The following is a 27640-nucleotide window of genomic DNA, read 5'->3' on the forward strand; positions in this document are numbered from 1 at the left end:
TGCTCATCGCCGCACTGGGCCTCGCCGTCCTCGGCCCGGACCACCGCACCTCGGCCCTGGACAATGGGCTGGCCAGGACCCCCATCATGGGCTGGCTGCACTGGGAGAGGTTCCTGTGTAACATCGACTGCCAGGGCGATCCCCACAACTGCATCAGGTGAGAGACCGTGGGAGGGGGAGTGATGGGTGGGGACAGACACAGACACAGACACAGACAGAGAGAGACCCAGACAGAGAGAGAGACAGACAGACAGACAGACAGACAGAGAGAGAGAGAGAGAGAGACAGACACAGACACAGAGAGAGAGAGAGATCCAGACAGAGAGAGAGAGAGAGAGAGATCCAGACAGAGAGAGAGAGAGAGATCCAGACAGAGAGAGAGAGAGAGAGAGATCCAGACAGAGAGAGAGAGAGAGATCCAGACAGAGAGAGAGAGAGAGATCCAGACAGAGAGAGAGAGAGAGAGATCCAGACAGAGAGAGAGAGAGAGAGATCCAGACAGAGAGAGAGAGAGAGAGATCCAGACAGAGAGAGAGAGAGAGATCCAGACAGAGAGAGAGAGAGAGAGATCCAGACAGAGAGAGAGAGAGAGATCCAGACAGAGAGAGAGAGAGAGAGATCCAGACAGACAGAGAGAGAGAGAGAGATCCAGACAGACAGAGAGAGAGAGAGAGATCCAGACAGACAGAGAGAGAGAGAGAGATCCAGACAGACAGAGAGAGAGAGAGAGAGATCCAGACAGACAGAGAGAGAGAGAGAGAGATCCAGACAGACAGAGAGAGAGAGAGAGATCCAGACAGACAGAGAGAGAGAGAGAGATCCAGACAGACAGAGAGAGAGAGAGAGATCCAGACAGACAGAGAGAGAGAGAGAGATCCAGACAGACAGAGAGAGAGAGAGAGATCCAGACAGACAGAGAGAGAGAGAGAGATCCAGACAGACAGAGAGAGAGAGAGAGATCCAGACAGACAGAGAGAGAGAGAGAGATCCAGACAGACAGAGAGAGAGAGAGAGAGATCCAGACAGACAGAGAGAGAGAGAGAGATCCAGACAGAGAGAGAGAGAGAGATCCAGACAGACAGAGAGAGAGAGAGAGATCCAGACAGACAGAGAGAGAGAGAGAGATCCAGACAGACAGAGAGAGAGAGAGAGATCCAGACAGACAGAGAGAGAGAGAGAGAGATCCAGACAGACAGAGAGAGAGAGAGAGAGATCCAGACAGACAGAGAGAGAGAGAGAGATCCAGACAGACAGAGAGAGAGAGAGAGATCCAGACAGACAGAGAGAGAGAGAGAGATCCAGACAGGACAGAGAGAGAGAGAGAGATCCAGACAGACAGAGAGAGAGAGAGAGATCCAGACAGACAGAGAGAGAGAGAGAGATCCAGACAGACAGAGAGAGAGAGAGAGATCCAGACAGACAGAGAGAGAGAGAGAGATCCAGACAGACAGAGAGAGAGATCCAGACAGACAGAGAGAGAGAGAGATCCAGACAGACAGAGAGAGAGAGAGAGATCCAGACAGACAGAGAGAGAGAGAGAGATCCAGACAGACAGAGAGAGAGAGAGAGAGATCCAGACAGACAGAGAGAGAGAGAGAGATCCAGACAGACAGAGAGAGAGAGAGAGATCCAGACAGACAGAGAGAGAGAGAGAGATCAGACAGACAGAGAGAGAGAGAGAGATCCAGACAGACAGAGAGAGAGAGAGAGATCCAGACAGACAGAGAGAGAGAGAGAGATCCAGACAGACAGAGAGAGAGAGAGAGATCCAGACAGACAGAGAGAGAGAGAGAGATCCAGACAGACAGAGAGAGAGAGAGAGATCCAGACAGACAGAGAGAGAGAGAGAGATCCAGACAGACAGAGAGAGAGAGAGAGATCCAGACAGACAGAGAGAGAGAGAGAGAGATCCAGACAGACAGAGAGAGAGAGAGAGATCCAGACAGACAGAGAGAGAGAGAGAGATCCAGACAGACCAGAGAGAGAGAGAGAGATCCAGACAGACAGAGAGAGAGAGAGAGATCCAGACAGACAGAGAGAGAGAGAGAGATCCAGACAGACAGACAGAGAGAGAGAGAGAGATCCAGACAGACAGACAGAGAGAGAGAGAGAGATCCAGACAGACAGACAGAGAGAGAGAGAGAGATCCAGACAGACAGAGAGAGAGAGAGAGATCCAGACAGACAGAGAGAGAGAGAGAGATCCAGACAGACAGAGAGAGAGAGAGAGATCCAGACAGACAGAGAGAGAGAGAGAGATCCAGACAGACAGACACAGACAGACAGACACAGACAGACAGACACAGACAGACAGACAGACACAGACAGAACACAGAGACACAGACAGACAGACACAGAGCAGGACAGACACAGACAGACAGACACAGACAGACACAGACAGACAGACACAGACAGACAGACACAGACAGACAGACACAGACAGACAGACCAGACAGACAGACACAGACAGACAGACACAGACAGACAGACACAGACAGACAGACACAGACAGACAGACACAGACAGACAGACACAGACAGACAGACACAGACAGACAGACACAGACAGACAGACACAGACAGACAGACACAGACAGACAGACACAGACAGACAGACACAGACAGACAGACACAGACAGACAGACACAGACAGACAGACACAGACAGACAGACACAGACAGACAGACACAGACAGACAGACACAGACAGACAGACACAGACAGACAGACACAGACAGACAGACACAGACAGACAGACACAGACAGACAGACACAGACAGACAGACACAGAGGACACAGACGGACACAGACGGACACAGACGACACAACGACACAGACAGACACAGACAGGACACAGACGACGACAGACAGGACACAGACGGACACAGACGGACACAGACGGACACAGACGGACACAGACGGACACAGACGGACACAGACGGACACAGACGGACACAGACGGACACAGACGGACACAGACGACACAGACGGACACAGACGGACACAGACGGACACAGACGGACACAGACAGGACACAGACGATCATAGAATCTCACAACACAGTTGGCCATGTCGCCCGTAGTGTTTGTCTCTCTGTATTTCCCCTGTCAAAAACCCGTCACAGTTGTGAACACCTCCATTCAATCCCCCTTAACCCCTGCTCTGAGGGCAGTAATTCCAGCTGTGAATCATAGAATGGTTGCAGCACAGAAGGAGGCCATTCGACCCATCGAGCCCGTGCTGGCTCTTTATAAGAGCAATCCAGTCAGTCTCTTTCCCTGTAGCCCTGCAAATTTTTCCCTTCAAGTATTTATCCAATTCCTTTTTGAAGGCCATGATTGAATCTGCCTCCACCACCCCCTCGGGCAGTGCATTCCAGATCCTAACCACTCGCTGTGTTTTAAAAAAAGGTTTTTCCTCATGTCGCCTTTGGTTCTTTTAACAATCGTCTTAAATCTGTGTCCTCTGGTTCTCGACACTTCCGCCAATGGGCACGGTTTCTCTTTGTTTACTTTATCTAATCCCTTCATGATTTTGAACACCTCTATCAAATCTCCTCTCAACCTTCTCTGCTCTAAGGAGAACAACCCCAGCTTCTCCCGTCTAGCCACGTAACTAAAGTCCCTCATCCTGGAATCATTCTAGTAAATCTCTTCTGCAACCTCTCTAAGGCCTTCACATCTTTCCTAAAGTGCGGTGCCCTGAACTGGACACAATACTCCAGTTGTGGTCGAACCAGTATTTTATAGACTTGGACTGATAAGTGGTAAGTAACATTCGTGCCAGGCAATGACCATCTCCAACTCGAGAGAGTCTAACCACCTCCCCTTGACATTCAACGGCATTACCATCGCCAAATCCCCCACCATCAATATCCGGGGGGTCACCATTGACCAGAAACTTAACTGGACCAGCCATATAAATACAGTGGCTACGAGAGCAGGTCAGAGGCTGGGTATTCTGCGGCGAGTGACTCACCTCCTGACTCCCCAGAGCCTTTCCACCATCTACAAGGCACAAGTCAGGAGTGTGATGGAATACTCTCCACTTGCCTGGATGAGTGCAGCTCCAACAACACTCAAGAAGCTCGACACCATCCAGGACAAAGCAGCCCGCTTGATTGGCACCCCATCCACCACCCTAAACATTCATTCCCTTCACTGTGGCTGCAGTGTGTACCATCCACAGGATGCACTGCAGCAACTCGCCAAGGCTTCTTTGATAGCACCTCCCAAACCCGTGACCTCTACCACCTAGAAGGACAAGGGCAGCAGGCACATGGGAACAACACCACCTGCACGTTCCCCTGCAAGTCACACACCATCCTGACTTGGAAATATATCGTCGCTGGGTCAAACAGCACTGTGGGAGAACCGTCACCACACGGACTGCAGCGGTTCAAGAAGGTGGCTCATCACTGCCTTCTCAAGGGCAATTAGGGATGGGCAATAAATGCCGGCCTTGCCAGCGATGCCCACATCCCATGAACGAATAAAAAAAAATTATAAAGGTTCATCAAACTTCCTTGCTTTTTTACTCTATGGATCTATTTATAAAGCCCAGGATCCCGTATGCTTTTTTAACTGCTTTCTCAACCTGTCCTGGCACCTTCAAAGATGTGTATGTGCGCCCCCAGGCCTCTCTGTTCCTGCACCCCTGTTAGAATTGTACCATTTAGTTTATATTGCCTCTCTTCATTCTTCCTGCCAAAATGCATCACTTCGCACTTCTCTGCATTAAGTGCACAATGGTGTTCCTCAAGGGTCGGTACTGCTTTTCTTTATGTATTTGGACTTGGGTGTACAGGGCACAATTTCAAAATTTACAGATGACACAAAACTTGGAAGGGTAGTGAACAGTGAGGAGGATAGTGATAGACTTCAAGAGGATATTGACAGGCTGGTGGCATAGGCGGACACATGGCAAATGAAATTTAACGCAGAAAAATGCGAAGTGATACATTTCGGTAGGAAGAGCGAGGAGAGGCAATATAAACTAGAGGGCACAACTCTAAAAGGGGTACAGGAACAGAGAGATCTGGGGGTATATGTGCACAAATCATTGAAGGTGCCAGGGCAGGTTGAGAAAGCGGTAAAGAAAGCATACAGGATCCTGGGCTTTATAAATAGAGGCATAGAGTACAAAAGCAAGGAAGTTCTGTTGAACCTTTATAAAACACTGGTTTGACTACAACTAGAGTATTGTGACCAGTTCTGGGCACCGCACTTTAGGAAAGATTAGAGAGGATGCAGAAGAGATTTACTAGAATGATTCCAGGGATGAGGGACTTTAGTTACGTGGATAGACTGGAGAAGCTGGGGCTGTTCTCCTTGGAACAGAGACGGTTGAGAGGAGATTTGATCGAGGTATTCAAAATCATGAAGGGTCTAGACAGAGTGGATAGAGAGAAACTGTTCCCATTGGTGGAAGGGTCAAGGACCAGAGGACATCGATTTAAGGTGATTGGCAAAAGAACCAAAGGTGACATGAGGAAAAACTTTTTTACACAGCGAGTGGTTAGGATCTGGAATTCACTGCCCGAGGGGGTGGTGGAGGCAAATTCAATCATGGCCTTCAAAAGGGAACTGGATAAGTACTTGAAAGGAAAAAAATTGCAGGTCTATGGGGATAGGGCAGGGGAATGGGAGTAGCTGGATTGTTCTTGCAGAGAGCAGGCACAGACTCGATGGGCCAAGTGGCCTCCTTCCATGCTGTAACCTTTATGAAATTTCATCTGCCATGTGTCCGCCCATTTCACCAGCCTGTCTATATCCTCTTGAAGTCTATCACTATCCTCCTCACTGTTCACTACCCTTCCAAGTTTTGTGTCATCTGCAAATTTTGAAATTGTGACCTGTACGTCCAAATCATTAATATATAACAAAAAAAGCAGTGGTCCTAGTAGCGACTCCTGGGGAACATCACTGTACATCTTCCTCCTGTCCGAAAAACAACCGTTCACCACTCTGTTTCCTGTCGCTTAGTCGATTCTGTATCCATGTTGCTACTGCCCCTTTTATTCCTTGGGTTTCACTTTTGCTGACAAGCCTATTATGTGGCACTTTATCAAACACCTTTTGAAAGTCCATATCCACAACATCTACCCTCTGTTACCTCATCAAAATCTCAATTAAGTTGGTTAAACACAATTTGCCTTTATCAAATCCGTACTGGCTTTCCTTTATTAATCCACACTTGTCCAAGTGACTGTTAGAAATGATAATCCGGGACAGAATTAAAAGTTTCCCCACCACCGAGGTTAAACTGACTGGCCTGTAGTTGCTGGGTTTATCCTTACACCCTTTTTTGAACAAGGGTGTAACATTTGCAATTCTCCAGTCCTCTGGCACCACCCCCGTATCTACGGATGTTTGGAAGATTATGGCCAGTACCTCCACAATTTCCACCCTTACTTCCCTCAGCAACTTAGGATGCATCCCATCCAGACCGGGTGACTTATCTACTTTGAGTACAGCCAGCCTTTCCAGTACCTCTTCTTTATCAATTTTTAGCCCATCCAGTATCTCAACTGTCTCCTCTTTTACTGTGACTTTGGCAGAATCTTCTTCCTTGGTAAAGACAGATGCAAAGTACTCATTTAGTACTTTAGCCATGCCCTTTGCCTCCATGCGTAGATCTTTTTGGTCCCTAATCGGCCCCACCCCTCCTCTGACTACCCGTCTACTATTTATATGCCTACAGAGGACTTTTGGATTCCCTTTTACGTTAGCCACCAGTCTATTCTCATACTCTCTCTTTGCCCCTCTTATTTCCTTTTTCACTTCTCTGTACTTTTTATATTCAGCCTGGTTCTCACTTGTATTATCAACCTGACATCTGTCATATACCCCTTTTTTCTGCTTCATCTTACTCTCTATCTCTAGCTTCCAGGGAGCTCTGGCTTTAGTTGCCCTGCCTTTCCCCTCATGGGAATGTACCTAGACTGTACCCAAATCTCTCTTCTTTAAAGGCCGCCCACTGTTCAATTACAGTTTTCCCTGCCAATCTTTGATTCCAATTTACTCGGGCCAGATCTGTTCTCATCCCACTGAAATTGGCCCTTCTCCAATTGAGTATTTTCACTCTAGATTGCTCCTTGTTCTTTTCCATACTAATCTAAACCCTATGATCACTGTTCACTAAATGGTCCCTCAGCTTCTCTAGTCTCCACATAACTGAAGTCCCTCATCCCTGATATCATTCTGACACTCAAAGAAGAGCAGGGGAGTTCTCCCCAGTGTCCTGACCAATATTTATCTCTCAACCAACATCACTGAAACAGATGATCTGGTCACTATCACATTGCTGTTTGTGGGAGCTTGTTGTGTGCAAATTGGCTGCTGTTTCCTATATTACAACAGTGACAACACTTCAGAAGTACTTGATTGGCTGTGAAGCACTTTGGGATGTCCTGAGATCGTGAATTGTGCCATAGAAATGGAAGTTTTTTTTTCTTTTCCCCTCTGCATCCTCTCCATCCTGTTATAAGAACATAAGAAATAGGAGCAGGAGTAGGCCATAAGGCCCCTCGAGCCTGCTCCACCATTCAGTAAGATCATGGCTGATCTTCAACCTCAACTCCACTTTCCCACCTGATCCCCATATCCCTAGATTCTCCTAGAGTTCAAAAATTTATCGATCTCAACCTTGAATATACTCAATGACTCAGCATCTGCAGCCCTCTGGAGTAGAGAATGCCAAAGATTCACAACCTTGAGTGAAGGAATTCCTCCTCATCTCAGTCTTAAATGACTGACCCCGTATCCTGCAACTATGCCCTCTAGTTCTACACACTCCAGCCAGGGGAAACAACCTCTCAGCCTCGACCCTGTCAAGCCCCCTCAGAATCTTGTGTTTCAATGAGATCCCCTCTCATTCTTCTAAACTCCAGAGAATATAGGCCCATTCTACTCAGCCTCTTCTCATACGACACTCTGGAATCAATCTAGTGAACCTTCATTGCACTGCCTCTAAGGCAAGTATATCCTTCCTTCGATAAGGAGATCAAAACTGTACACAGTACTCCAGGTGAGGTCTCACCAAACCCTGTACAATTGTCGTAAGACTTCCTTACTCTTGTACTCCAACCCCCTTGCAATAAAGGCCAACATTCCATTTGCTTTCCTAATTGCCTGCTGTACCTGCATGTTAACTGTCTCTGCTTCGTGTACGAGGACACCCAAGTCTCTCTGAACATCAACATTTAATAGTTTCTCACCATTTAAAAAATATCCTGTTTTTCTATTTTTCCTGCCAAAGTGAGTAACCTCCCATTTCCCCACATTATACTCCATCTGCCACCTTCTTGCCCACTCACTTAACCTGTCTATATCCCTTTGCAGACTCTCTGTGTCCTCCTCACAGCTTACTTGCCCACCTAGCTTTGTATCGTCAGCAAACTTGGATACATTACACTCTGTCCCTTCATCTAAGTCATTAATATAGATTGTAAATAGCTGAGGCCCAAGCACTGATCCTTGTGGCACCCACTAGTTACAGCCTGCCAACCTGAGAATGACCCGTTTATCCCTACTCTCTGTTTTCTGTCCATTAACCAATCCTCTATCCATGTTAATATATTACCCCCAATCCCATGAGCCCTTATCTTGTGTAACAACCTCTTATGTGGCACCTTATCGAATGCCTTTTGAAAATCCAAATATACTACATCCACTTTGTTTGCCCTGCTAGTTACATCCTCAAAAAACTCTAATAAATTAGTCAAACATGATTTCCCTTTCATAAAACCATGTTAACTCTGTCTAATCATATTATGATTTTCTACGTGCCCTGTTACCACTTCTTTAACAATAGATTCCAACATTTTCCCGATGACCAGTGTCAGGCTAACTGGCCTGTAGTTCCCTGTTTTCTCTCTCCCTCCTTTCTTGAATAGCAGGGTCACATTGTCTACCTTCCAATCCACTGGTACCATTCTAGAATCTAGGGCATTTTGGAAGATCACAATCAATGCATCCACTATCTCTGCAGCCACCTCTTACGTTCGTCTAATGAGACAAGTAAAGAAGCAAAAGATGGGTCCAGAGGAGGTGTAAATGGTTATAGCAGAGGGGGAGGGATGCATGGAAAATGTGGCAAAGAGGAGAAAACTCCTGTGCCCCGGGAATGTGGTGGAGAAAGGGGGGTCGAGCCTGTCTCCAGAGCTTGCCCAGCCCACCAATGTAATAAACAATCAGATAATCTGTTTTAGGTGTTGGTTGAAGAATAACTATTGTCTAGGACACCGGGGAGTATAGGAATAGTAGAATAAGACAGGTTAACATGTGGCTGGAGAAATGGCACAGGAGGGAGGGCTTCAGACTCCTGGGCATTGGGACCAGTCCTGGGGAAGGAGAGACCTGTACAAGATGGGTGGGTTGCACCTCAACAGAGCTGGGACCAATGTCCTTGCGGGGAGGTAAACTGGTGCTGTGGGGGAAGAGTTTAAACTAATTAGGCAGGGGGATGGGCACCAGGATGAAACATTAGAGAGGAGAAACAAGGTGCCCAGAGGACAGGGAGGGACAAATAGCACTAGAGGAAAGGATAGTTCAGAAATAGGAAGGATCAGACAGGGGGCAGATGTGAGGCAGTCTTAGATGAGATTGGAATGCATGTGTGTAAATGTACGTAGTGCGGTGAATAAAGTTGGTGAGCTGCAGGCACAAGTTGCCACGTGGGACTGATATAGTGGCAAGAACAGAGACCTGGCTCAAAGAAGGGGAGGATTGGGAACTTAATATTGCTGGCTACAAGGTATTCAGGAAAGATAGGAAGGGAAAAAAAGGAGGGGGGTGGCAGTATTGATCAAAGAAACTATTATCTCACAGGGAAGGGATGATGTAGTTGAGGGGTCAAAGACAGAATCTATTTGGTTAAAATTAAGGAACAATAGAGGAGCTATTACACTACTGGATGTATACTACAGGCCACCAAATAGTGGGAAGGACACAGCGGAGCAAATTTGCAGGCAAATTACAGAAAGATGCAAGAACTTTAGAGCAGTAATAATGGGGGACTTCAATTATCCCAATACAGACTGGGACAGTAACAGTGTAAAGGGCAAAGAGGGGGAGGAATTCCTGAAATGTGCACAAGTGAACTTTCTTGATCAGTGTGTTTCCAGCCCAACCAGGAAGGAAGCAGTGCTGGATCTAGTTCTGGGGAATGAAGTGGGGCAGGTGGAGCATGTTTCAGTGGGGGAGCATTTGGGGAACAGTGATCATAATATCATTAGGTTTAGAATAGTTATGGAAAAGGACAAGGAAAAATCAAATGTGAAAATCCTTAACTGGAGGAGGGCTAATTTCAGTGAGTTAAAAAGGGATCTTGCCCTGGTGGATTGGAATCAAAAATTGGTGGAAAAACAGTAATTGAACAATGGGAGACCTTCAAGAAGGAGATGGTTCGGGTACAGAGTAGACACGGTCCAATGATGGGGGAAAGGAAGGGCGTCTAAAGCTGGAGCTCCCCGAATGACTAAAGATATAGAGATTAAAATGAAACAGGAAAAGGAGGCTTATGGTGAATGTAAGGTTCATAATAGAGTGGAGAACCAGGCTGAATACAGAGAGTACAGAGGAGATCAAAAAAAGGGAATAAGAGGGGCAGAGAATAGATTAGAAGCTAATGTAAAATTGAACCCAAAAATCTTTTATAAACATAAATAGTGGACAGGTGGGATCGATTAGGGACAAAAAAGATCTTCTAGTGGAGGCAGGGGGTGTGGCTGAGGCATTAAATGAATACTTCACATTGGTCTTCACTGGAGAAGAGAATGCTGCCATTGTAGCAGTAAAGGAGGAGGTAATAGCGACATCGGATAGGATAAAAATAGATACAGAGGAGGTACTAAAAGATTGGCAGTACTCAAAGTAGAAACGTCACCCGGTCCGGATGGGAGGCATCCGAGGTTACTGAGGGAAGTAAGGGTGGAAATGACAGAATCTCTGGCCACAATCTTCCAATCCTCCTTCGATATGGGGACGATGCCGGAGGACTGGAGGATTGCAAATGTCACACCCCCGTTCAAAAAAGGGGAGAGGGATAAACCTGGCAACTACAGGCCAGTCAGTCTAATGTCGGTATAATTGTGGACTATTGTACACTTGAAATTGTACATAAGACCAAAAGAGATAGGAGCAGGAGTGGGCCATTCGGCCCCTCGAGCCTGCTCTGCCATTCAATAAGATCATGGCTGATCTGATTTTTACCTCAACTCCACTTTCCTGCCCTTTCCCCATATCCTTTGACTCTCTTGCTGATCAAATATTTGTCTAACTCAGCCTTGAATATATTCAATGACTCAGCCTCCACCACTCTTTGGGGCAAAGAATTCCAAAGGTTCACCACCCTCTGAGAGAAGAAATTTCTCCTAATTTCCGTCTTAAACGGGCGACCCCTTATTCTGAGACTATGCCCCTGGTTCTAGATTCCCCCATGAGGGGAAACATCCTCTCAGCATCTACCCTATCGAGTCCCCTCAGAATCTTGTATGTTTCAATAAGATCTCTTCGCATTCTTCTAAACTCCAATGAGTATAGACCCAACCTGTTCAATCTTTCCTCATAAGAAAACCCTTCCATACCCAGAATCAACCTAGTGAACCTTCTCTGAACCACCTCCATTGCAAGTGTATCCTTCCTTAAATAAGGGCACCGGAACTGTACACAGTACTCCAGATGTGGTCTCACCAGCACCCTGTACAGTTGTAGCATGACTTCCCTGCTTATATACTCCATCCCCCTGGAAATAAAGGCCAATATTCCATTTGACTTCCCAATTACCTGCTGCAACTGTATGCTAACTTTTTGTGTTTCATGTACGAGGACACCCAGATCCCACTGTACTGCAGCATTTTGTAGTATTTCTCCATTTATATAATATTTTGCTTTTTTATTTTTCCTCCCAAAGTGGATGACTTCACATTTTCCCACATTATACTCCATCTGCCAAATTTTTGCCCATTCGCTTAACCTGTCAATATCCCTTTGCAGACACTTTGTGTCCTCCTCACAACTTACTTTTCCACCTATCTTTGTATCGTCAGCAAATTTGGCCACAGTACACTCACTCCCTTCATCCATGTCATTGATATATATTGTAAATAGTTGAGGCCCCAGCACTGATCCCTGCGGCACCCCACTAGTTACAGTCTTGACGTTCTATCTGGAGGAACTTGATGAGAACAAAAACCCTGACCCTTTCCTGTTCCGTGTAGCGAGCAGCTCTACGTGCAGATGGCCGACATTATGGCAGCAGAGGGCTGGAAGGACGTTGGCTACAATTATGTTTGTATTGATGACTGCTGGCTCGCTGCCACGCGAGATGCTGACCATCGCCTGCAACCCGATCCCCAGCGGTTTCCCAGAGGGATCAAGTGGCTGGCAGACTACGTGAGTACAGCCTTTGTGTGTGTTCTTTTTACCGCACAGTATTGGCCGTTTCTCTCATTATCTGTGGCTTAGAGTACTGTGAACAGTTCTGGTCTCCATGTTACAAAAAGGATATAGAGGCACCGGAAAAGGTGCAAAAAAAGATGAAACCAGAACTGAGAGGATATAACCACCAGGAAAGATTGAACAGGCTGGGGCTCTTTTCTCTAGAAAAGAGTGAGGGGTGACCTGATAGAGGTCTTTAAGATAATGAAAGGGTTTGATAGGGTAGATGTAGAGAAAATGTTTCCACTTGTGGGGGAGACCAGAACTAGGGGCCATAAATATAAGATAATCACCAATAAATCCAATAGAGAATTCAGAAGAAACTTCTTTACCCAGAGAGTGGTGAGAATGTGGAACTCACTACCACAAGGAGTGGTTGAGGTGAATAGAATAGATACATTTAAGGGGAAGCTCGATAAACACATGAGGGAGAAAGGAGTAGAAGGTTATCCTGATAGGGTTAGATGGAGGAGGCTCGTGTGGAGCATAAAGGGAATTAGGGGTTACGGGGAGCGGGCAGGAAATTGGACATGAATTTAGATTTGAGGTTAGGATCAGATCAGCCATGATCTTATTGAATGGCGGAGCAGGCTCGAGGGGCCGATTGGCCTACTCCTGCTCCTATTTCTTATGTTCTTATGTTCTAAACACCAGCATAGACCGGTTGGGCCGAATGGCCCGTTCTGTGTTATCTGTTCTCTGTGCTCGATGATCTTTATGTTGATTTTTGCCCTTTTCCCTCCCGGCGCAGGTCCATTCTAAAGGCCTGAAGTTGGGCATCTATCAGGATGTGGGGACCCGGACCTGTGCTGGATACCCGGGCAGCTTTGGCTACTACGAGCTGGACGCTCGGACCTTCGCTGAGTGGGGGGTCGACCTCCTGAAGTTCGATGGCTGCAATTTCGCCAATTTGGACAAGCTGATCGAGGGTGAGTCGGGGGTCCTGTTGTAAGGTTTGGGGGAGGGTCTCGGAGTCTCGATGGTGGTGGGGGGGTTGTGTCTGGGTGTAAGTTGGGGGGGTGGGGGGGTTGCGTCTGGGTATAGGGGGGGCACCCCGGTGTGGAGGGACGAGGGCCGTTCCTTGTTGAAAGCCATGCTGGTTCCCACTCCCGATAATCCTGTAACACCTGCTGCAAAGTGTGTGTGTGGGGCACTGGGTGAGGACAGGAGTGGGCTTGTCGGTGATGTCCCAGACAGATGAATAGTCTGCTAACATTGATTGTCTAGGCTCGTATGGTACCAGCTGGTGTTGGTGGGACAGTGCCCCAGTAAGTGTCAGTTGGGGGGAAGGGGAAAGAAAAAGTTTGAGTGGGAAAGGAACTAATTCAGATTGTCACGGGATACATTCCAATGTGTGAAAACCAAAATTTACCTTCTTTTTGTTCTTGTCGCTCCCCCGACGTCCCTCTGCCTCTGGAAATCCCGATCTGTAGAGTACGGGATGGTGAAAGGAATGGGGAGAGGGATTCTTTCCTGATCCCCTGCCCTGGGAATGTGTCAGTGCTGCGGGAGTGGGAGAGTGGAGGGAAAAATCTCCAGTCACTTAAGAGGCGCTGTAATAGGGGGAATGGAAGGGTTGGTTAGAGGGGCTGAACGGCCTCCCTCATCTGTATATATCTTTGAATCTGACAAATTCTTTTACTCCTCTACCTCCTTTTTAACCAAAATTTATGTCAAGAGAAATCCGTTTGCAGTCCAGGGGCCTAAACCCAACCTCTGGGTTAGCTTGCTCTGAACCGACCTACATAACCCAGGCGAGAGATGGTGGCTGTCCCAGGTCTGGAGTGACTGGACATGGTGCTGGACTCATACTTGCCAGAGTCCAACACGAGATGTGTTAGCCAACCGGGTCGAATTAACGCATAGGGTCCCTGGTAAAACTCACCATAACCAGGGTCACCAATACCCCTGGCTTGTCCTGGAGTCTCCAGCAATGAATGGTTAATCTCCCGGGAACTGCTGCGAGCAACTCCGGCTAGGGCGGGGGGGAAAGAAAGAGAGAAAGAACTTGCATTTCTATAGCGCCTTTCACAACCTCAGGATGTCCCAAAGCGCCTTACAGCCAATGAAGTGTAGTCACTGTTGTCATGTAGGAAACGCGGCAGCCAATTTGAGCACAGCAAGATCCCACCGAGGCCCCATGATAATGACCAGATAATCTGTTTGCGCTATTGGTTGCGGGATAAATACTGGCCGGGACACCGGGGAGAACTCCCCTACTCTTCCAATAATGCAGTGAGATCTTTTACGTCCACCTGTGTGGACAGACAAGGCCTCTGTTTGCAGGAGTGCTGGTTCATGGTTTGCGCACTCGTGAACGTCCTTCGCTGGCTCACCGTGACCTCTCCCGGTTCTCACGCAGGCAGCGGCTCGGCTTCTGGCATCAAAACCTTATCACCTCCCCCACCCCCTCCCGGTGTCTCAATAGGCTGCGGTGTGGAGCACTCCCCACCGGGGAAATGCCCAACCCAGCCGAGTGTGGGTCTGGGGTCAGCACCGGGAAAATGCCCAACCCAGCCGAGTGCGGGTCTGGGGTCAGCACCGGGCTGCCCTTTGACCCAGCCGAGTGCGGGTCTGGGGTCAGCACCGGGCTGCCCTTTGACCCTATTATGCTCCAAGTGACGTTCCATCAAACTGTGGCCGTGGTATTTTAGCGCAGATACTCACGTTAAATATTCTCAGTAATTACTAGGGTTTCTTGTCTCCTGATGGATTCCAGTCTAATGGTGAATGAATGCACCATATTTATTCCCTGCCATTCCTTCCTCCAAAACAAAGTTTTCCTGTTAAACTAAGGATCAGGAATCGGAATCTGATCGCAGGCAAAGTCCTTTTGAGGAGCTGGTGCATGCTGAGAAAATACTACAAACGGGTTTGGTGTTTTGTATCCCTAATTATAATTAGAGGCTGATAGCAGATAATTGAAAGAATTTGCATTTCTATTGTGCTTTTCACAACCTCATGACATCCCAAAGTGCTTTACACCCAATGAAGTCCTTGTGAAAGTGAAGTTACTGTTGTAGTGTAGGGATATAATAGTGTCTGGGTTTAAACTCCCAGAATTTACGTCTGCTGTTGTTCTGGTGTGTGATGAAATTTATCCGTTTCATTTAAGCGTAGTGGATTGTGTTTTAATGGGGTCGGGGGGGAGTGGGCTGGTGTGGAGGACCCCCCTCCTGACTGTTCTTTGGTGCCCAGGTTTCTCAGTCCAGCCCTGTTAACTGATCTCTCTTTGTTTCACTGCACCTGCTACAAGAACAATTGGCAGAGTTTTTTTTAAAAACCTGTTGCTCAATACAAGTCGACAGATCCCAAGTCCAGCTGATCACAACAGTAAATGTAATTATATCACTCACTCTCTGAATCAGGTAGGGTTTGGTTTATCGCAGAGTAATATTGACTGTTCGAGGTTAAGCTGATGGTCGATGTTTGGCAGGTTCACTGTGGTGGTGAGGCTAATTCCCGGGCAATACAAGTGTAAACTCGGCCCCGCCTCTGTCCTTGGGGAGCCAGCTGGCTGCCGTCTCGGCCCCGCGTCTGTCCTTGGGGAGCCAGCTGGCTGCCGTCTCGGCCCCGCGTCTGTCCTTGGGGAGCCAGCTGGCTGCCGTCTCGGCCCCGCCTCTCTCCTTGGGGAGCCAGCTGGCTGCCGTCTCGGCCCCGCCTCTCTCCTTGGGGAGCCAGCTGGCTGCCATCTCGGCCCCGCCTCTCTCCTTGGGGAGCCAGCTGGCTGCCGTCTCGGCCCCGCCTCTCTCCTTGGGGAGCCAGCTGGCTGCCGTCTCGGCCCCGCCTCTCTCCTTGGGGAGCCAGCTGGCTGCCGTCTCGGCCCCGCCTCTCTCCTTGGGGAGCCAGCTGGCTGCCGTCTCGGCCCCGCCTCTCTCCTTGGGGAGCCAGCTGGCTGCCGTCTCGGCCCCGCCCGCAGTGGGGTGTTGTGTGTGGTTCTTGGTCTTGTCACCCTCTCTTCCTGTTGCTGCCCTTTGCGTGTGCTATGCTTCCTCTCGCTGTTCTACAATGCCTTCTCTCTCTGCCTGGACATTTCTGCGTGAAGTTGGAGGCCACTGTAGATTCTCTACTTCTCCTTGGACTTGAAGTGATGTAACCTCTATAAACTTTCTAACTCTTTTTGCTTATAAACCTGCTAAATAAATAGAAGTCTCCAGCTTTTAACTAGTTCTCCAAAAACCTCGCTTCCAAACTATTTGTTCCCCTGTTCCTATAGGAACATTGGATCAGGAGGAGGCCATTCAGCCCCTCGAGCCTGTGCCACCACTCGATCAGATCATGGCTGATCTGTATCTTAACTCTATCTACCCACCTTCGTTCCATAACCCTTAATACCCTTACCTAACAACCATCTATCAATCTCAGCTTTGACATTTTCAATTGACCCCCAGCCTCAACAGCTTTTTGGGGGGAGAGAGTTCCAGATTCCCACTCCCCTTTGTGTGAAGAAGTGATTCCTGACATCACCCCTGAACGGCCGAGCTCTAATTTTAAGGTTATGCCCCCTTGTTCTGGTCTCCCCCCACCAGAGGAAATAGTTTCTCTCCATCTACCCTATCAAATCTTTTTAATCAGCTTAAACACCAATATGTCCTTCCTGAGGTGCGGTGCCCAGAACTGAACACAATGCTCCAGATGGAGTCCAACCAGAGCTTTGAACAACTGAAGCATCACTTCCAGCCCTCCGAAGAGGTAACATTCCTGTCTCGGAGTCAGAAGGTGCAGGGTTCAAAACCCACTCCAGACAGCCCCGGGGAGTAGGGGCCGGAGCTCTGGCTTTGAATCCTGGGTTGACATCCAGTGGGATTCTCGAGTCCGGTGGGTGGCCCTCCCTTATTGTATGGGTTGTGGGAGTCCATAAAACCCCCCCCTGTATAGGAGTAACCTTCCCCCCCCCCCCCCCCATCGGATGGTTACGGCCATGGAAGGAGTGTTCTCGTCACGGCCTGTCAGACCGTTAATCAGCCTGTGAATCCTTCCACTGTTCAAAAGATTGGCAGCGCGCAAAGTAGAGAAGTCACCTGGTCCGGATGGGAGGCATCCTCGGTTACTGAGGGAAGTAAGGGTGGAAATTGCAGAGGCTCTGGCCACAATCTTCCAATCCTCCTTCGATATGGGGACGGTGTCTGAGGACTGGAGAACCAGTCAGCCTAACGTCAGTGGTGGGGAAACTTCTAGAGACCATAATCTGGGACGAAATAAATTTTCACTTGGAGAAATATAGGTTAATAAATGACAGTCCACAGAGATTTGTTAAAGGAAAATTGTTTGACTAACTTGATTGAGTTCTTTGATGAAGTAACGGAGAGGGTTGATGAGGGTAGTGAGGGTGATGTTGTGTGTATGGACTTTCAAAATTTAACAAAAGTACCACACAATAGACTTGTTAGCAAATTAAAGCCCATGGGATTAAAGGGACAGTGGCAGTGTGGATACAAAATTGGCTAAGGGACAGAAAGCAGAGAGTAGTGGTGAACGATTGTTTTTCAGACTGGAGGGAAGTATACAGTGGTGTTCCCCAGGGGTCAGTATTAGGACCACTGCTCTTTTTGATATATTTAATGACCTGGACTTGGGTACAGAGGGGATCATTTCAAAGTTTGCAGATGACACAAAACTCAGAAATGTAGTAAACAATGTGGAGGATAGTAACAGACTTCAGGAGGACAGAGACAGACTGGTGAAATGGGTAGACACATGGCAGATGAAATTTAACACTGAGTAGTGTGAAGTGATGCATTTTGGTGGGAAGAATGAGGAGAGGCAATATAAACTAAATGGGACAATTTTAAAGGGGTGCAGGAACAGAGAGACCTGGGGGAGCATGTACACGAACCTTTGAAGATGGCAGGACAGATTGAGAAGGCTTTTTTTTTAAAAAGAAGCATATGGGATCCTGGGTTTTATAAATAGAAGCATAAGAGTACAAAAGCAAGGAAGTTTGATGAACCTTTATAAAACACTGGTTAGGCCTCAGCTGGAGTATTATGTCCAGTTCTGGGCACTGCACTTTAGGAAGGATGTCAAGGCCTTAGAGAGGGTGCAGAGGAGATTTACTAGAATGGTACCAGGGATGAGGGACTTCAGTTATGTGGAGAGACTGGAGAAGCTGGGGTTGTTCTCCTCGGAACAGAGAAGGTTAAGGGGAGATTTGATAGAGGTGTTCAAAATCATGAAGGGTTTAGATAAAGTAAATAGGGAGAAACTGTTCCCACTGGCAGGAGGGTCAGTACCCAGAGGGGACAGATTTAAGATAATTGGCAAAAGGACGCAGCAGGGAGATGAGGAGAATTTCTTTTACGCGGTGAGTTGTGATCTGGATGCACTGCCTGAAAGGGAATTTTATAATACTTGAAAAGAAAAATTTACAGGGTTGTGGGGAAAGAGCAGGGGAGTGGGACTAGTTGGATAGCTCTTTCAAAGAGCAGGCACAGGCACGATGGGCCGAACGACGACCTGTGCTGTAGGATTCTATCGACTAAGAAGGTCCCTCGCTGGATCCCGGATTGAGTTAGCTGGTGTAGTGGGGCAGATGTTAATCCTCAGTGCCCCTCGGCAAGGGAAGGGAACAGGTTTCCTACCTCTGGTCATTGTGCGGTGCGTTTGCCTGGACTGGGAGGGTGAGTTTGACTCTGGTCACATCGTTCCTTTTGGGTTCCCATAAGAAAAATGTCTGCTTGAGTGAGACTGAAGTCTTCCTGCTCCCATGGAACTGTACACCTACAAGGAGTCGCCTCGTCTGCTTGACTCGCCGCTGAGTCAGAAGGTCATGGATTCAAGCTCCACTCCAGAGACTTGATGGGGAGGGGAGGGGAGGGTCGTTTCTCAGTAATGAAAGGTTTATCCCTATCCCTTGTCCTCTGGGTTTTCAGGTTATGTGAACATGTCGTTGGCCTTGAATCAGACAGGACGAGATATCGTGTACTCCTGCGAGTGGCCTTTCTACCTGTGGCCTTTCCAGAAGGTAATGTCCACCTGCCAGGTTTTAGTGTCCACCTCGGCCTCTCACTACGCCCAGAGCAATCAACGAACACCAGGCTCTCAAACACATGGGGCCCTGTATACTCGCCCTGGAGTTCCAGATTTCCACTAGCTTTTGTGTGAAGAAGTGCTTCCTGACGTCATCCCTAACGGCCAAGCTCTAATTTTAAGGTTATGCCCCCTTGTTCTGGACTACTCTTTCCCCCCCCCACCCCCACTCCAGAGGAAGAAGTTTCTATCTACCCTATCAAATCTTTTAATCATCTTAACACCTCAATGAGATCACCCCTCAATCTTCAATACTCAAGGGAAGTTTATGCAAAGTCAAGTCAAGTTTATGCAACCTGTCCTCATAATTTAACCCTCTGAGCTTTTAATTATTCTGTGAATATATATATACAAACCACACAGAGATACATTATGGGCAATTCAGCATCTCAGTCGGTGAGATTCATGGCAGTTAGTGAGGTGCTGAGTTTGGTTCTAATTTATAATTAAACCTGACGATGCTGTGTTGCAGACTGTGGCTCTTCTGAGAGAAATCTGGCCCCTTTTTACTATCAGTCTCCCAATCAGCATCCAGTGTTATTCACTGTGCTTTTACTGATGTTAATGCAGCTCCCTCACACTCTTGCACTGTCGAACTCTGAATCAGCCCCATCTCCACCCAGCCTCTGAGGTCCTAAACACTCAATGACTCTTGACACATTTTTTTATCTTGCAGGATTAGGGGACAAGTAGCAGAATGGATAGCAAGCTGACTACAAAACAGAAAAGAGTTAAGGACAGTTACTCAGACTGGCAAAAGGTGGGAAGTGGTGTTCTACAGGGATTGGTGCTGGGACCACTTGAATAAATGATTTGGACTCGGGAATCGGAAGTACAATTTCAAAATTTGTGGACGACCCCAAATTGGGGGGTGTAGTTAATACTGAGGGGGACTGCGACAAAATACAGGAAGACATTAATAAACCTACAGAATGGGCGTGTAATTGGCAAATGAATTTCAATATAGATAAGTGTGAGGTGGTACATTTTGGTAGGAAGAATAAGGAGGCCACATACTGCTTGGAAAATAAGAGTCTAAATGGGGTAAAGGAGCAGAGGGATTTATGGGTACAGATACACAAATCACTGAAAGTAGCGACACAGGTTAATAAGGCTATTTTTTTAAAAAAGCAAATCAAACACTGGTTCATTTCTAGAGGGATAAAATTGAAAAGCAGGGAAGTTATGTTAAACTTGTATCGAACCTTGGTTATACTAAACTTGGAGTATTGTGCATATTTCTGGTCTCCATGTTCTAAACGGGATATAGAGGCACTGGAGAAGGTGCAGTAAAGATTTACTAAGATGAGACCAGAACTGAGAGGATATCCTCTATCAGGAAAGACTGAACAGCCTGAGGCTCTTTTCTCCAGAAAAGAGAAGGCTGAGGGGTGACCATAAATATAAGATAGTCACCAGTAAATTCACTAACTAATTCAGGAGAAACTTCTTTACCCAGAGAGTGGTGAGAATGTGGAACTCACTACCACAAGGAGTAGTTGAGATGACTAGAATAGATACATTTAAGGGGAAGCTCGATAAACACATGGGGGAGAAAGGAATAGAAGGATATGGTGATAGGGAGGGAGGAGACTTGTGTGGAGCATAAACACCAGCATAGACTAGTTGGGCTGAATGGCCTGTTTCTGTGCTGTACATTCAATGTAAGTGAAGTCTGTGACTGATTAAAGGGACTGGTGCACTCTGGGACTCTAAGCTAGCAGAAGTGGAGAGGAGGTTTTCAGTTCAGTCCGCAACCTGTGGAGCGACTAGTTTGATGGACAGTGCAGAGGGAGCTTTACTCTGTATCTAACCCGTGCTGTACCTGCCCTGGGAGTGTTTGATGGGACAGTGTAGAGGGAGCTTTACTCTATCTAATCCTGTACCTGCCCTGGGAGTGTTTGATGGGACAGTGTCGAGGGAGCTTTACTCTGTATCTAACCCGTGCTGTACCTGCCCTGGGAGTGTTTGATGGGATGGTGTAGAGGGAGCTTTACTCTTTATCTAACCTGTGCTGTACCTGCCCTGGGAGTGTTTGATGGGACAGTGTAGAGGGAGCTTTACTCTGTATCTAACCCATGCTGGACCTGCCCTGGGAGTGTTTGATGGGACAGTGTAGAGGGAGCTTTACTCTGTATCTAACCTGTGCTGTACCTGCCCTGGGAGTGTTTGATGGGACAGTGTAGAGGGAGCTTTACTCTGTATCTAACCCATGCTGGACCTGCCCTGGGAGTGTTTGATGGGACAGTGTAGAGGGAGCTTTACTCCGTATTTAACCCGTGCTGGACCTGCCCTGGGAGTGTTTGATGGGACGGTGTAGAGGGAGCTTTACTCCATATTTAACCCGTGCTGGACCTGCCCTGGGAGTGTTTGATGGGACGGTGTAGAGGGAACTTTGCTCCATATTTAACCCGTGCTGGACCTGCCCTGGGAGTGCAAACTTTCTAACAAGAGTGGTAATTGGGATTAAGACTGCTGTCCCAGGTGCCTTGCTCCAGCACCATTTGAGATGTTCTAACTCTGCACTGACAGTCCTGCTCTGTGCGTGTCAGTGCCACATTGGGTGGTGCAGATAAGCATGGACATTGGGCGGGAATGATCAACGTTCTTTGGGGTGAGCCTGGATTCTATTCCATTTGGGAATCTGCTAGTGATTCTCTTCTGTTTTGTTTCCAGCCCAATTATATGGAGATCAGGAAATACTGCAACCAATGGCGAAACTATGGGGACATCAGTGACTCATGGGGGACCTTGAAAAGCATCATTGATTGGACGGCCCTGCACCAGAGTGTGATTGTTCCAGCGGCAGGTCCTGGGGGCTGGAATGACCCTGATATGGTATGTGGTGCGGATAAACAGGACTTCACTGTACAGGCTCTGGATCATAACTGACTGCCCCCAATGGACTCCCAGACACTCTCTCCTCCTCCTCCTCCTCCCCCCCCCCCCGGTTCCTGAGTCTGAGTCTCTCTCCTCCTCCTCCTCCCCCCCGGTTCCTGAGTCTCACTCTCTCCTCCTCCTCCTCCTCCTCCTCCCCCCCGGTTCCTGAGTCTCACTCTCTCCTCCTCCTCCTCCCCCCGGTTCCTGAGTCTCACTCTCTCCTCCTCCTCCTCCTCCTCCTCCCCCCCGGTTCCTGAGTCTCACTCTCTCCTCCTCCTCCTCCTCCTCCTCCTCCTCCCCCCGGTTCCTGAGTCTCACTCTCTCCTCCTCCTCCCCCTCCCGGTTCCTGAGTCTCACTCTCTCCTCCTCCTCCTCCTCCTCCCCCCCGGTTCCTGAGTCTCACTCTCTCCTCCTCCTCCTCCTCCTCCTCCTCCTCCTCCTCCTCCCCCTCCCGGTTCCTGAGTCTCACTCTCTCCTCCTCCTCCTCCTCCTCCCCCCCGGTTCCTGAGTCTCACTCTCTCCTCCTCCTCCTCCTCCTCCCCCCCGGTTCCTGAGTCTCACTCTCTCCTCCTCCTCCTCCTCCTCCTCCTCCTCCTCCTCCTCCCCCCGGTTCCTGAGTCTCACTCTCTCCTCCTCCTCCTCCTCCTCCTCCCCCCTCCCCCCGGTTCCTGAGTCTCACTCTCTCCTCCTCCTCCTCCTCCTCCTCCTCCTCCTCCTCCTCCCCCCGGTTCCTGAGTCTCACTCTCTCCTCCTCCTCCTCCTCCTCCTCCTCCTCCTCCTCCCCCCGGTTCCTGAGTCTCACTCTCTCCTCCTCCTCCTCCTCCTCCTCCTCCTCCTCCTCCTCCCCCCGGTTCCTGAGTCTCACTCTCTCCTCCTCCTCCCCCCCCCGGTTCCTGAGTCTCACTCTCTCCTCCTCCTCCCCCCCCCCGGTTCCTGAGTCTCACTCTCTCCTCCTCCTCCCCCCCCCGGTTCCTGAGTCTCACTCTCTCCTCCTCCTCCTCCCCCTCCCGGTTCCTGAGTCTCACTCTCTCCTCCTCCTCCCCCTCCCGGTTCCTGAGTCTCACTCTCTCCTCCTCCACCCTCTTTCCCCCCCCCCCCCCCCCCCCCCGGTTCCCGAGTGTCTCTCCCCCCCCCCCCCCCCCCGGTTCCCGAGTGTCTCTCCCCCCCCCCCCACCCCCAGTTCCCGAGTGTCTCTCCCCCCCCCACCCCCGGTTCCCGAGTGTCTCTCCCCCCCCCACCCCCGGTTCCCGAGTGTCTCCCCCCCCCCCCCCCCCCCCCCCCCCACCCCCGGTTCCCGAGTGTCTCCCCCCCCCCCCACCCCCAGTTCCCGAGTGTCTCACCCTAACCCTCTGTTTGTTTTGCCAGCTGATCATCGGTAACTTTGGGCTGAGCAGGGACCAGCAGATCACCCAGATGGCTCTTTGGGCCATAATGGCGGCCCCACTGTTGATGTCAAACGATCTCCGACGCATCGACCCGGACTCTAAGACTCTGCTGCAGAATCGATACATCATCGCCATTAACCAGGATCCTCTGGGCATTCAAGGCCAGCGAATCAGCAAAGTGAGTAAGAGACCTGCCCCCTCACCCACTCCCTTTGCGCTATAGGTGAGTCTCACGCCGGCTTTGCCCGAAGCCTCTCGCGATGAATGATTACCTGCAGCAGAACCAAACACCTACCACCAGCTCAGTGCGCCCAGTTTGCCAGTGCTGGGTCTGGGTGATAACCAGTCCATCACCCTGCTGCAAAGTGCATACGTGTGGGCATCGATTTGAGGGACAACATCAGCTGTGATGCCCCTCACAGTTGAATATCCCTCTGTCTAGGATCGTCATTCAACATGGCTGCCCTAGGTGAGGGAACTGAGGGCGGCCTGTGAGTAAAGTGTGTGAGAGAGAGTTGGAGCGGATGTTTGGAGAGTCGAATCAGGAGAGACTGTGATCGAGTGACCAGATTCCTGTGAAGTGAATGGACGCAGGCTTTGTCGGGGAACAAAATGAACCTCGGTGACGCACTTGGATGATGGTGAATTGCATGGCTCGGGCTGGACAATGGAACGATTCTCACTGCAAGTGTGATTCTCTTTCCATTACATCAATCCCTGTGTTCAACCATCACTCGGTGAATTGGGCCCTTCCATGTCTCCCTGTGCTGCTGCATCCGCGGGGTAGCGCGGGCGTCTGCGTGAGCGCGCGGGGTAGCGCGGGCGTCTGCGTGAGCGCGCGGGGTAGCGCGGGGGTCTGCGTGAGCGCGCGGGTGTCTGCGTGAGCGCGCGGGGTAGCGCGGGCGTCTGCGTGAGCGCGCGGGGTAGCGAGCGCGTGGTCAGATATAAACTGGACTAAGCTCGGCCGTCAGTCGATGGACCCTCTCTGTGATTCCCGAGCAAGGGACAGGAGGGTGCACTGGGGATGGGGAGTTCTCACCCCCAGCAAGAGTCGTGTGCACGGGGAAGGGGAGAAAGCCTGTGTGGAGGGTTTCCCATATCTGCAGTTAGACCCTTTAACAGTTTCCTTGCTTCCTCAGCAACATAACTTTGAGCTGTGGTCGCGGCCCCTCGCGGGCGGAGGATTTGCGTACGCTGTGGTTAATCGGGCGGAGATCGGGGGCCCGGTCAAGTTTTCCATCGGCATGTTTGGCCTGGACGAGGGCAAGGCCTGCCAGAGGGAGTGTCTTGTCACCCAGATCCTGCCAGCTTTCCAGTTCCGGGGGATTGAGATGCTGACGTCTGTGCTGGATTTCTGGGTCAATCCCACCGGCACCATCCTCTTCACGGTTTTCCCTCACAGCACGGACCCCTCACTCCAGGTGGAGACTCTGAGGGGGAATATGGGGCCTCGACCCAGGCTCTGAAATTGTGCTGCTGGTCGAGGGGTTGGGATAAGTCTGGTGTGTGTATCTTGGAGTCTGCGACCCTCACTGACACCACCTGGTTCTGCAGATTTCGAGAACAGTTTTGAACTCTTGTCAAGTATATCAGCACAAACAAACTTAAATTTAACTCCATTGATTGCGTGGGTTCAGTGAATCCTGATGGGCACGATCCCGTCCAAGGGAGAGCCCAGAATGTCATGTTTTAATGGGCAGATTTTCCATGGTGGAGGTTCCAGAATTAGGAATGTTTCTGGAATGGGTTTCGGAAGGTGAATGAGGCGCAGCAGCTTTTTCTGTGTGAAGAGTTTCCTGTTTTTGAAAACTGTCTCAATGACTGGTCCTGTCCTGGGCTGACCCGAGAGATGATGGGTCAAGACTGTCACTGGGGTCCGGGTGTGCAAACACTGAGCTGGGGGGAGGGGCTGCTAAGTGAGGCGCCTGCAAACCATGAGCTCGCCTTGTAACTGCTGGGTGAGCCGGTTGATTTGGAGATTGAGCATCATAAGAGGGGAGCTGGGACCAGACCTGCTCCAGGCCACTTGCCCCCCACTCTGAACCCACCGTGGTCTCGCTGGGACCAGCAGCCACTCCGGACCAGCCAATTCCACAATATGCGGGCAAAGAGCCCACCTGTGACACGGTGCCAAGACAGCCAATGATTCCCGCACTCACAGGTAGTCGTCTAAGTGCTGATTTGCCTTGGGGGGCCGTCACTTTGGACTGAGGCACTCAATCAGCCTGATTCCAGAAGGTCTCTGGCTGTACTTTTAAAAGTGACAGCAGAGGAGAAAGGAACCTGGCACTTCAGGTGTGAGGACGATCGAGTAGATTCAGTCTGCCTGTGTGGTGGGGGGAGGTGGTAGGGAAGGGGGCGTCTGTTTAACAGGCAGGTTAACCGACTCCCCCAGACCACCCTCGGGTTACAGCGCTCACAGGACCAGGAAACACCATCCCCAGCCACTGGCCAGCCCCAAAGGGCACGGCCTCCTTGCTCCACTTCACCTCTGACCCTCTTCTCCTGGCCCTGCCTGCTCTCCCGGGCTCAGTTACTCCACAGTCACTGCCCTGTGAGCAGGGCCTGCTCTCTCAGCTGTGCGTTCACCTGCTCTGGTCTTGAACCCTTGGCCTGGATCTTGTGCCAATACTGAACATCACTCTGGGATCCAGTTTGTTTACTCCCTTTAGGATCATAAATACCTCAAGTCAGGTAAGCTGGATAGCTCTTTTTCAGCCAACATGGACACGATGGGCCGAATGGCCTCTTTCTACGATTCTAACTGAATGAGCCTGCGGTCTTGGGCTCCATCTGTGATGCTGCATTCTTGGAGTGTGGATTAAAGACTATTTCTTGGGAATTCAAACTGCTTTTTTTCTTTTTCAACTGTTTAAAACTGATTTGCTCACGTTTTCAAATGGACTCTCAAGATTTGAACCTTTTCCCCAATGGAAGCAGCCAATGCTCTTACTGTTTCCTCATAGCCCATTCCCAATTTCTTCACCCGCCTCTGAGACCAGGATCCCCTCCCTGCCCGTGATACGGTCCCAGAGCTGGACTCAATGCTTTGAACAAACCGATTGCTTCCAGGGGCTTGTGCCTTATTGCCCCCAACACCCGCCACACAGACATCAGAGTCCTTTGTCCTTCACATCATTGCTGTATGTTGTGCGGACAGTTCAAGCCCCAGACTCCTCTCCTATGTTGTCTACACTGTTCCCATTTCATAGAATGATTCAGCACAGGAGGCCATTCAGCCCATCGTGCCTGTGCTGGCTCTTTGAAAGAGCTGTCCAATTCGTCTCTTTCCCCATTGCCCTGTAAATGCTTCCCCCTTTAAGTATTTATTCAATTCCCTTTTTGAAGTTATTGATTCTGCTTCCACCGCCCTTTCAGGCAGTGAATTCCAGATGATCTCTTTGTTTGAAACCCTCTCCCTTTGCTGCCTTTCCCCCAGCATTGTCACTTTATTTCACCACATCGCTCAGCACCTCCCACTTTCTGGCCCAGCCCAGGCCAGATCTCTTGTTCCTTACGATTCATCACCTTCCCTCCCTCCGAATCGTTAACATACGTCGGAGAAGAGTGTCCCCCAGAACCGATCGCTATGGTACCCTGCTAGTCACCCTTCCCGCGGAGGTACTGCTCCTTTAACCGTGCCTCTTGGCGTCTACTCTTGCTGAATCCCACGCACGTTGAATCTCAGGTTGTGTCCGACCCTTTGTGATTGACTCCTGTTACTCAGGTCTCTGCTGATGTTTCACAATCTACAGGAAGCTATTTATTGAAGGGATGATTTTGATAATCAATAGTTTTACTATAGAAGAGTTGATTTTTTTTTCTTTTGAAATTGATTGTTTTGCGATGGCTTTATAAATGACTGAATGAATGTGTTCTCGATCAGTTTTATTAAATTGTCCAATCTCT

The 27640-nt window shown here is 49.4% G+C and overlaps 1 protein-coding gene across 1 annotated transcript; it reads left to right on the forward strand.

The window, feature by feature from the left end:
• On the forward strand, window positions 1-27640 carry gla (galactosidase, alpha). The gene is made up of 7 exons (XM_067976820.1): window positions 1-157; window positions 12218-12392; window positions 13189-13366; window positions 19310-19401; window positions 22143-22304; window positions 23712-23909; window positions 24871-27640. Exons 1-7 carry the CDS (start codon window positions 87-89, stop codon window positions 25195-25197), a joined length of 1203 nt encoding a protein of 400 aa, XP_067832921.1. The 5' UTR covers window positions 1-86; the 3' UTR covers window positions 25198-27640.

This window comes from Heptranchias perlo, assembly GCF_035084215.1.
Source record: "Heptranchias perlo isolate sHepPer1 chromosome 15 unlocalized genomic scaffold, sHepPer1.hap1 SUPER_15_unloc_1, whole genome shotgun sequence".
NCBI classification, from domain to species: domain Eukaryota; kingdom Metazoa; phylum Chordata; class Chondrichthyes; order Hexanchiformes; family Hexanchidae; genus Heptranchias; species Heptranchias perlo.

Excerpts from the sequence above, each read along its gene's own strand:
- gla (XM_067976820.1), top strand. The coding sequence starts at position 87 with ATGGGCTGGCTGCACTGGGAGAGGTTCCTGTGTAACATCGACTGCCAG. Across the intron at positions 158-12,217 it reads GATCCCCACAACTGCATCAG|CGAGCAGCTCTACGTGCAGA; the intron begins GTGAGAGACCGT and ends TGTTCCGTGTAG. Across the intron at positions 12,393-13,188 it reads TCAAGTGGCTGGCAGACTAC|GTCCATTCTAAAGGCCTGAA; the intron begins GTGAGTACAGCC and ends CTCCCGGCGCAG.